The sequence below is a fragment of the Apodemus sylvaticus genome, chromosome 3 (genome assembly GCF_947179515.1).
Source record: "Apodemus sylvaticus chromosome 3, mApoSyl1.1, whole genome shotgun sequence".
Lineage (NCBI taxonomy): Eukaryota > Metazoa > Chordata > Mammalia > Rodentia > Muridae > Apodemus > Apodemus sylvaticus.
Genome location: NC_067474.1, coordinates 163,095,455 through 163,106,494, shown reverse-complemented (window position 1 = coordinate 163,106,494; position 11,040 = coordinate 163,095,455). Strand labels below are relative to the sequence as shown.

General features: G+C 53.5%; 1 protein-coding gene across 3 annotated transcripts; it reads right to left on the bottom strand.

Moving 5' to 3' along the window:
* Window positions 1-388: 388 nt before the first annotated feature.
* On the bottom strand, window positions 389-6,726 carry Kiaa2013 (KIAA2013 ortholog). Of its 3 annotated transcripts, none has more exons than XM_052178129.1 (4): window positions 5,524-6,726; window positions 2,278-3,131; window positions 1,592-1,753; window positions 389-1,080 (listed from the first exon to the last, which is right to left on the bottom strand). In XM_052178129.1, exons 1-4 carry the CDS (start codon window positions 6,554-6,556, stop codon window positions 1,063-1,065), a joined length of 2,067 nt encoding a protein of 688 aa, XP_052034089.1. In that variant the 5' UTR covers window positions 6,557-6,726; the 3' UTR covers window positions 389-1,062. The 3 variants fall into 3 exon arrangements, with proteins under 3 accessions (XP_052034089.1, XP_052034090.1, XP_052034091.1); XM_052178130.1 differs by having other exon boundaries at window positions 1,592-1,717; window positions 5,524-6,725; XM_052178131.1 differs by lacking the exon at window positions 1,592-1,753 and having other exon boundaries at window positions 5,524-6,723.
* Between the last annotated feature and the right edge of the window lie 4,314 nt (window positions 6,727-11,040).

The following is an 11,040-nucleotide window of genomic DNA, read 5'->3' as shown; positions in this document are numbered from 1 at the left end:
GGCTTCCCTGTGAGTCACAAAGTCAGGGAAGCCCTGGGGTGGGGGAGAATGAATTCCAAGGGTGGGACCCCAGCAGGGCCTGCTCTCTCCCACTCAGTCCCTTTCTGATCCCTGGAGCAGACAGTGCCCTCTCCTCCCAGGAGCAAAGGCATCGCTGCCTGTTGCCTTTTCCCTGTAGCTAGAGAACCCCAGGGCTGGAGGGTAGTGGAGGAGATGCTTTCAGCAGAGCAGGGCAGATGTTCCGGACCCTGAAGCAGCACAGCCAACAGCCACAAGAGACAGCGGCTTGCTGAGGTCGAGTGTACTGCTGGAGGCCACTCCAGAAACCTAGTGATAGGGGGATGTGATGAATGTGCCCAAGGGTTTGACCACACACAAACCAGGCATGGAAGTTTGAAAGGTATTTATTTAAAAAAGAACAAAAAAAGCTTTGGTATTTCAAAACCCAACAACCATCATCACTAGAAAGTTAAACACCTCTCCCAGAAACCCAAAGTACAAAAGCACAGAGTCCTGGCTCAACGGAAGAAAGAGGCAATGTGCAAGCCAGGGAGGGCAGGGGCCGGCTGGGGCTCAGGCCCAGCCTTCAGACTTTGTGGGGCCTCTGGGTGCTAATGAGGTGGCAGGGATCGGTTGTTGTCACCAACAGTCCTGATCTCAGGTGGAAGAAAAGCCACCCAGCAAAACTTCAACAAAAATAAATTAGAAATCCATTCAAGAAAAAACATTAAATTAGGAAAAGAACACAATTTTTCCTAAACACGTCTTTAAAGAGGATCAATTTCCTGGGATAGAAGAAATGGGGGAAGTGGAGGGGTGCGCTCAACTTCAAGTATTCTCCCTAGGGTTTGTTTTATTGACTGGAAAACTCACACAAGTCCTCGGCCTCCCTCCCCTCCAGTGCAAACTCTGGTACCCACGAGCGCTCCTGAGTCACTGTCCCCCACAAGGCACAAAGGGTTGGTGCTTCCGAAGGCTCCTGTCCATGCGGCAGCAGGGTACGCAGTGCTGGGTGTCTTGTGCAAACGGTGGCCTGGCCGAGAGAGCAGGACGCAGGTGCACTCAGACACTGGGGTCTTCCTGCTCGGTGAAACAAGAGAGCACTGTTTATTCACCACCGCCCACAGCCAAGCTGCAGATCAGCTAGGGGAGGGAGGGGGCCTCACATGGTGGTGAACAGTCCCCAGGATCCCAGCACTTGGGAAGCAGAGACAAGAGGACCAGAGCCCATACCAGCCTCTGCTAAACAGCAAGTTCATGGCCAGCCTAGGCTACATGAGGCCATCTCAAAACAGACAAACACACACACTACTTATATTTATAACAGGGCAGGGAAGCAGTTCACAGGGATAATGTCTTAGGTCTAGCCAATCAGACGGCTTCTGGCCCAGGGCCTTGGGCTGATGCGAGTGTTGGCCTGGGCTCGGTCGGGCATTGCAGGGAAGGGCATGGGAGTTCCTCGGAGAGGCAGTGTGAGTTGTCTTCCTAATTGGATGCTGACATGTAAGAACACACATGCCAAGCAGGAGCAAGGGCAGGGGCAGCGGCCAGTGGGGGAGAGCCTCCTGGCTCCAGAGGCTGCAGGACCCACCTTTTCTATATAGCTGGCCAAAAGCTGGCTACTTGGAAGGCCTTCTCCACACTGCTTTCCGACCCAAGTCTCCACTGGTTCCCCCATCGTGAGGAACTCAGACCTGCCTCCGTCTGCTGCCTGCTCCTGGGGGCCAAAGACTGCTTTCCCTGAAAGCCTGGCCTTGAACCAGAAACCAGATGCCACAGAGCTTCTCGGTGGAAGGGACAGGCCCATCCCCTTTGTGGGATCAGGACTTCCTAAATGCAGGGGCACAGATCTACTGTCCAGTCTACCTCTCTGTAGTACCACGGCCTGGGCAGAGGGGAGGGAGGACCCAGCTCTCCTGCTGTTGTAGGCTGACAAGACTAACTGTATGGTCCACACACACTAATAGCCTGACCTCTAAGGGTTCTGTTTGTTCCTTTACTATGTTTTTGATATGTAACTCATAACCTTCCTGTCCCAGCACCTTCAGTGCTAGGATAGCAGGAACACAGTAGCACAACCAGTTTGCTGTCAAGCGGACATTTGATACTGACATTTGATACTGACATCTGATACTGACATTTGATACTGATATAATGGAAAATGATGGAGGGCCCTGGCTTCTGGAAGGCTTTCTCATTACTGCCTAGGCCGTCCCCTGGCCAGGCTACCCTTTTTGGACAGAATGGCTTGGGGCTTTAGGAGTCGAGTTAACCTACCTTGCTCCTGAAGAGGGGCTTGGCTCCAGGCCCACAGTACTCGTTATAGATGAGTTTAAAGAGGAAGAGGTGGAAGAGGGTGATGAGGGAGGCCACGCTGAACCAGAAGAGGAAGGGCAGGCCGGGGTCCTGCTGCGCCATGTGCTCATCGTGGGCCAGGATGGCCTTAAGGTGCAGCGTGTGCCGCAGGTCCTGGAGGTGTGTGAGGTCGGTGGAGATGTACAGCAGTGGAGTGATGGGCTGTGTCACCATGACAGAGAAGGTGTGGCCTCCAGGCTCCGACGTCAGCTCCACAGGGTCGTGGAGGCAGCCCGCCTCACAGGCGTAGATCTTGACAGGCTGGCCTCGGGACTCCAAAGACACATGCAGGTAGGGTTTGCCCTCGGCATCCAGCAGCACAGCCAGGCTGATGTGGTCGTTCTTGTAGCGGATGCCATGCAGCGCGTAGCTGTTGTGCAGCACCTCGGGGTCGGCCTGGAACTGCAGGTGGTTCTCTGTGAACTGTAGCCCACCGAAGCTGAGCACCATGCCCTGCAGGATGCCCGGAGCGCCGACCTTCACCAGCCCCTTGCAGCCACGCTTCTGGAGGGTGAGCTTCCACAGGTCGGCCAGCTGCAGGATCTGCTGCACTGAGGAGAGCTGGCCAGGCCACAGGTTCTCGGCGTGCATGGTGGCATGGCCACTGAAGCAGTGGTCTTCGTAGTTGAGCGTGGCCTCCATCTGGCCACGCTCCCTGTGGCTCAGGGAGGGGCTGAGCAGTGGGGCTGGCGAGCAGGAGAGCATGTAGTACAGGGTGAGGTTCACGGTCAGGCCAGACGGCGTGTGAGCATCCGTGATCCTCTTCATCTCCACACCTGGAACACCAGAGGCTGCACATTAGGGAGGACGGCCTGAGCGCAGGCAGAGGAGAGGGAATGAAGGTGAGGGCTACACAGAAGGCAGAGCTTTTCGTCAGTAATAAAAGACAGCACTGCCCTGGGTCTGGTAGAGCTATCCCTACTTCCTGAGATGGCCAATCTTGATACATTGTGGTAGGACTTAAATCTCCACAGAAACACGCACCCGGGCATGTCTGCGTAAGCTTTCCTACATTAGACTGAGGTGGGAGGAGCCAGCCACCTTACCTGTTGGTGGTCCTATACCACAGACGGTTCCAAGACTGCAGCTGGGGACCACCTCTCCCTACTTCCTGACTCGGATGCCGTGTGACCAGCCACCTCCTACCTCTGCTATGTCTTTACCCCCATGATGAGCTACACCTCTGAACTGTAAGCCAGAATAAACTTTCTTCAGCAAGTTGTTTTTGCAGCAGAAAAGTTAACTCTCAGGGCATCTAACGGGTGTGGGGACCTCCTGGCAGAACCAAGAGCACCATACACTTGACAGGACTTGGTGTGACTCCTATGGTCTAGAACTCACAATCAGATGTCATTTGTGGTGTAGCCAATACTGCCTGGTTCTTTTCTCATTCTCTCTAATAACTATAGCTTACAATCTATCTTACGTATGTATATCTACATGTGTGTCTATGCATCATTTACGTGCAGGTCTCTTGGTCCCTCCCTTGAAACTGGATTATATATGGTTTATTGTGAGCCACCACGTGGGTGCTGGGAATTAAACCCAATCTTGTAGAAGAGCAGCAAGTGCTCTTAACCACTGAGCTATTGCTCCGGTCCCTACTACAACTATCTTAATATTTGATTTTATTCCATCTTTTTCTTCTTTTTGGAGGCAGGCTCTCCATGTAGCACAGGCTGGCCTTGAACTCAGTCATCCTTCTGCCTCACTCTCCTGGAGTGCTAGATGATAGCCTGAAAGCACCTTAACCTGGTTCAGTACTGTGGCATTAAACGACAAGGCCTCCTATTAAAAAGATTCTAGACTCACGGGGCTAACCATCCTCCTCAGGATCTCCAGCTGGGTGTCTGACAGACACAGCTGACCTATGTGAACTGTTCACAAGCCCACATCAGGGAGCTGCCCTCCAGGCCTCACTTCCCACAGTCAAACCATGGCCCAACAGTCCTCCCTCCAAACATACCAAGACCCACCACTTCTCTGTCCATGTCACAACCACGACGTCTCCTCCTGCCCTTGGGCTCCCCAAGAACTCCCTGCCCTGCCTATGGGCCCATTTGCCCCCTTAGTCTATACTCCGCTTATTCCCATTGTCCCATCTCAGAATAAAGCTCCTGTCCTTCCTCAAGGCTTCAAGCTCCCACTGCCCTGTCCCCGCTCATCACCAGGCTGGACCTGCATAGGGCAGTCTCCAGGCCTGCATGCCCTCTTCCTGGTCACATGACTGGCTGCTTCTTGCCACCAAGGCCAACTGAATGGCTCTATGTCCAGGGAGCAGAGGGGTGGCCCTCCCACCCTATACCCTCATCAGTACACTACACAATTCAGTCTTCTTCACAGCACTTTCCAGGGTTGTCTTACTCAAAATGTTCATGGTCCTGTCTTCCCCTAAACCAGACTATAGCAAGCACTTCGAGGATAAAACCCGCTTGCCTACTTGTCTAACAGTCTCTAGCAAATGCACCTGACGAACAGAATGCACCTCTTGAACGAACTACACTCTCTCTGCACAACCACGTGGAGGTGACATGGGGATGATGGTAACTGTAACCCTTAAAACCAAAACTCAGTACTGTGAATTGATTGCATGTCTTTTCTTAAAACAGTTGACAGGAAAGGTTCTATTTCCAAAAAATAAATAAAAGTGTTTTTTTTTTTTTTTTTTTTTTAAAGAAAGTTTTCATTTGGCCTGCACATTCCTACCCACTGGAAGCCTCCAGCGTTCTGGCATTAGAGCTGCAGGCACAGTGTGTCAAGATGAATCTCAGTCTCAAGTGTCAGGCGCTGAGCCAAGCAGGTTATGGGGGCCAAAGCAGAGCATCTGTGCATGTCCCTGACAGTTTGTTCTTTAATCCAGATCGACTCTCTCCTCACAAACCTGGCTCAGGTCAGGCCGCCAGGCCAAGAACAGACAATAAAACTGACCGTTTACACTCAAATCTTCAGTAAAGCCCTATAAAATTTCCTGTTACGGCTCAAAAAGCTAAGACCACAGAGTCAGGATCATACAGCTTCAAAGTAAGAAGAGCCGACCCTTCAACATGAAGGCCAAGTTGTGACCCTCTGTGTGACCACCACGGTGCATGGGGGAACATCTCTAAAGCGGACCGTTCGCACACTGGTGCCAAGCGGTGACTGTGCACCAAGCCCACGCCAAGGCCTCACCCGGACTGAACAGCTGGGCCCAGAGGTACTGGTGATCGTGAAGTAGCTCCGAGGCGGGCATCTCCAACAGCTCCAGCATTTCCTTCCTTGCTAAGTCCTGCAGCGCCTTGAGCTCCTTCGTCGCTTTGCTTTTGAGGACCTGGGGGTGGATGGGCCCGGAGACATGCACCACCCACAGCACCGTCTCGTCCAGCTGTGACTTGGGAGCCACCTGCAGCCTGTTCACTAACTTCTTAGAGGTCACCACTACCAAGTGCACCAGCCCTGATGGAAGGGGTGTGGACCGGCCCGAGTAGAGGAGAAACTGGTGATCTCCGACCTTCTCCAGAGTGCTGGTGAAGGTCTTGGGGACCGGGCCCGCGGTGGGTCCCACAGTCTGCAACGCGGCCACGCGCTCCGTGGGATTGTTGAGCTGGATGCGCTGCAGGTAGACGTGGGGTCGGCCTCGGTGCGCCAGGAAGTCCTCCTGCAGCAGCACGCAGTCACGGCCCGACCCCGCGGAGAGCCCGGAGGCTGAGGCGGGCCCGGGGACACCGGCGGCAGGGCCCGAGCCCGGGGTCCCCAGCTGCAGGCAGCGCACTCGGCGCAGCAGGCCCTCCCGCAGCAGCAGCACCGCCTCTCCAGCCTCAGCCACCACATTGAGCGGGCGCAGTTGCACGAAGGGCACGAAGTCCGGCGACACGGCAGGCTCCCGCTCTCCGGGCGTCACCCACAGCCGGTTGTGGGCGGCGTCCAGAGCCAGATAGCCGTTGGCCACCAGGGCCGGCACCCCGGGGCCGAGCGGCACCGCCTCGCCGCGATCGCGCAGGCCGCGCCACGCGCGGGTGGCCGCCTCCAGGCAGGCGGACGGCTCGGCGGCGCCCGGCTCGCTGCGGGCCCAGGACGGCAGGTGCAGGCCGCCCGCCGCCCGCCGCGCCCCGGAGCTCGCGAACCACAGGAGCAGCACCAAGAGGCCGAGCAGGCAGAGGAGGCGGCGGGCCCAGCTGCTCGACAGCAGCCCCGGCAGCCCCTTCAGGCGCTGCTGCAGCCACATCGGGCCCGCCGCCCAGCCTGCCCGCCCGGCCGCCGCCGCTCACTCCCCGGGCTGCGTCGCCGCGCCCACCTCGACGCCCACCGCAGCCGTCCCAGCAGCCAACCTTCACCGCTTCCTCCTTCTTCTTGCTTGCCTCCTGGACGTCAAACGCCGACGGCCGTAAAGCGTTGCTGAGTCTTTTGCGACGAGGTGGAAAAGCGGCCAGGGGCGGGATTTGGAGAGGAGGCGGAGTCTCTTTGGGGGCGTGTCCGGGACGCGCGGGGCGGGGCGAGGCAGGGAAGAGTGTGGGCAGGAATCCAAATGGCTCATAGGAAAAGAGAAAGAAAACCAGAGAGCCAGCCAAGCCCAACATGTGTTGCGCCTCGTTTGCTGCTGATGGTTTCAACAGCCCTAAAGTTAAAAAAATAAAAACGCACTGTTTCTGTAAACTATATCTAACTAGATGAAGAGACAAGACATAGTCATAAATGGAAGGAAAGTAGGGAAGGAGACAGGGAGGAATGAAGTGGAGGGAGGAGGGAAGGAAGAGGAGGAGGAAAGGTAGCCCCTGAAAAAAGACGATTTCCTAGGAAATATTTTATTGACAGCGTTTCAAGCCTGCCTGGCTGCGAGTACACCAGAGTGGGGCATAAATCCAGCCCGGGACTGCCTGTTTCTTGAACACACCAAGTAGTTTTCTTGATGTTCTTGATGTCAGTCTTGAGTTTTAACTCACTCAATAACACGAAACATTAAGATTTTATACTTTGATAAGGCCTGCAGCATCCATATGGGGGGCGATGGGGGGGGCGGCTGCGGAGGGGGGGCGGCTGCCGAGGGAGGGAATCGTCTGGAGCACTGGAGCAGACAGTGGGTGGTTGTTTCCACTTAGGATTCTAGGCAGACAATGGGCAATTGTTTCCTCTCTGGATCTTGGGCAATCCAGAGCCAGACAGGCAGCTGCAAATTCACAGTTGACAATTAATTCGGTCACTTGAGGTGGCTTCTAGTGGGCTGTAAGCAGACAGAAAACTGCTGGCTGAGGTGGCCAGCCAGTGTCCCACGTTGGGAGAATGCTCATCCTGTTTTTTTTTTAATTTTAGTTTTGTTTATTCTTTGATCTTTGAGGCAGGATCTCTCTTGTGTTGTCCAGACTGGACTTCAAACAATTCCTAGCCCCAGCATTCCCAGTGCCTAGAATTAAAGGCATGTGTACAGCTTTTACCTATTTTTATTTTATTTTATTTTCACACAAAAATCAATGCTAAGAGCCCAGCGGTGGTGGCACATGCAGTCTTAGCACTTAAGAGCCAGGGCAGGTGGATCTCAGAGTTGGAGTTCAGCCTGGTTTACAGAGGTCCAAGACAGCCAGGACTACACAGAGAAACTCTACCCTGAAAAACTAAAGCAAACAAACAAACAAATACTCCAAAGCTCAAGAGCACATTTTTAGCCAGGTATTGTGTTTGTGTCTTTTTTTGTTTGATTGTTTGTTTGTTTTTTCAAGACAGGGTTTCTCTGTGTAGCCCTGGCTGTCCTGGAACTCACTCTGTAGACCAGGCTGGCCTCGAACTCAGAAATCTGCCTGCCTCTTCCTCCCAAGTGCTGCGATTAAAGGCGGCCCGGCCTGTGTACTTGTCTTTAATCTGACTCTTTTAAGAGGCAGGGCCAGGTGGATTTTAGTGAATGCAAGATTAGCCTGTCTACACAGCGAGACCTTATTTCCAAACAAACGAAAACAACCACACTTTTTTTTTTCTAGCAGAGTATTAGCTCAGAAGAGAGTATTTCTCTAGCACAAATGATTTCCCAGAACCGCAAAATTAAAATAAAAATCTAACGGCAAGAAGGCTCAGCAGGTAAAGGCATTTGCCAGCAAGTGTGGTGACCTGACTTCTGAACCTAGGACCTATGTGGTGGAAGGAGAGAACTGAATCCTCTATGTACACACGGCTGTGTGTCCAAGTCAGAAGATGGTATGGGGTTCCTGGAGCTACAGGCACCTGAGAGTTGTCAGTCTCTTAACTGCTGAACCATCTCTCCAGCTCCTCTTTTTAATGGATGACAGGAGGAAACCACACGCATGCGTGTGCTTGTGCACGTTCATGGCAGACACACACACACACACACACACACACACACCTTCCCCATCCTGCAGTTGTCCAGCAGTTTCCTATTAGAGTGGCGTCCTGTGCCTTTAACAGTCCATAGCACGTGTTGCACGTACTAGAAATACTAGAAGCAACATCTGGGCAGCAGCCACCACCTCTGCTTAAAGAAACAGGCCACCCTACGCGAAGCCTGGACCGGGTTCAGGTTCCAGCAATTTGATGAAACAAACAGGAAGCAGATACCAAAAGAGTATAAGGCCGGGCTTTACAAGAGTGAATTCTTCCTCTTGAAAGGTCAGGCAGTTTCTAAAACTGATCCCTCTTTTAACTTAGACTCTGATGACTGCCCAGGAATGACTTCTATCTGGGGTATATCGCCGGGGCGAGTCTCCTTGGACTCTGGCAAATGGGCAGTTCTAGCTGGGAGCCGGTGGAGGCTTCCTTACTGTGGCCCACGTCAGGTGTGTGATGCCGAGCAGATGATGGTCTCTGAGCCTCAGTTTCTTGTTCTCCAAATAGACGCAAACTGCCCCACTAGAAAGGTGGTTACGAGCATGGAGGAAGAGCCGACACAGGGCCCCGCTGGGTCTTCCCCATTTACACTGTGTTTCCCTCCTCCGAGGATTTGGAGATCTCAGTCCTCAGCCTTCCGAGTCAAAAACAACCCCAGGCAGATGCTGGCGGATGCTTGGCGCCGAGTCCCATCGCCAGCTGCAGCAGCTCCCGGCCCTAAGTCCCAGCTAGGAAGCAAATGTTCTAGATTCTGCTGAGGTCTCTTCCTCTCGTGTGTCTTGTGACTCTGAGCTTGCTGCTGGATTGATTACCCTGGGCCTCTCTCTCTTCTACAATCTGTGAGAATGAGAGGTGAACCTCTGCACAACGAGGCGGACTCCCGTTTTTTCCACCCTGTCCTCATTTTCCAGAAAGAACACATGATGGTTCTTCAATTGTACAAGTGTTGTACATCTTTCTCAAGAAAAAGAGAACCAGGAAGAGAAGAACTATCCTCAGTAATAGGACCTAGAAATACTGTGTAAGTTATGTACGTGTTTATACCACAACCTGGAAATGATCATTGCAAACATTTGTCTGTAATTTTCTTTTGTTGGGGGTGGGGTGGGTGTTGTTAGGGGTCTCACACAATCCACACTGGCCTCAAGCTATATGGCCACTATCTCCATGTCTAAAACTCCCGATCCCACTATGTCCCCCGAGAGCTGACATTCCACTCGGCATTGACACCTGCCCTCCTTTCTCTCTTCTTTGAATGAGTCTAGCTGTGCAGCCCAGGCCTGGCTTTGGATGACCTACCTCCAGAGTGCTAGGATTTGGGCAGGCCCCACCCTACCCCACCCCTACCCCACCCAGCCTTGTTTTGACTTATCTGCAAGGTGGAGAATCTATCTTTAACAATGAGTCATACTGAAGAGACAAACTTTCCCACTTAGCATCCTGTAGATACGTGTGTTTCCTTCAGACCACTTCTCCCCAACTCCTTAACTCCCTGATTCCATCACGCTCCGCCCCCCCCCACCCCCCCACCCCCCCCCACCCCCCCACCCCCCCCACCCCCCCCCACCCCCCCCCCCACCCCACCCCGCCGAACCCTGCTCTAGAGTCTAATCTTGGGAAAGAGGCTCCAGGGTGCCTGTTTGAACTCTCTTCCATGGCTTGGCAGATTTTGTCTAAATGTAGATATGTTCAGCTGGCATTTGGATCCGGAGTCCTAGCTCCAGAAACCTTTGATCCGCTTTTACTTTGAGTGTCTATGAATGGTATTGAATTTTTCACTCCATCCATTCACAGCCCCCCCCCCCCCCATTCATCCATCTCCACCCCATCCACACACTCACCCATCCATCCATCTGGTCCTCCATCATCCATCCATCCACCCAGCCACTTACCCATCCATCCATCTACACCCTCACCCATCCATCTCTCCACTCACCCACCTCCTCCCCCTTCCCTCCCCCCAGCCCCCATCATCCCTCAATTAACCGATGCAGCAAGAATTTCCCTGACTATTTTCAGATTTCCTTCCAGGGGGCGGAAAGTTGATGAAGTGATTCCCTTTTGGGAGCCAGGACTAGACTTTTTTTTTATTATACTTCCAGCCATCAGCAGAGGTGTCAACAACTGTGTCCACACACCTCTGGAATTAGGGGAAGTCGTAAAGAAAATGAAATCTCTAAGAGATAACTCTGAGATGCCAGATCCCTACAGATCCCACAGTCGCTGTGCCCCCTCTTCTAGACATCAAGGCCTCGCCCTCCTCGCCCACTTGGAGAGAAGGGGGGGGGGGGGGAGAGCATGGACGACGGTCCGGCAGCAGGACCCAGGAGCCACAGCGACCTGCTCCAAATCTGGAGGACAGGCAAGCCTTAGCAGAAAAAC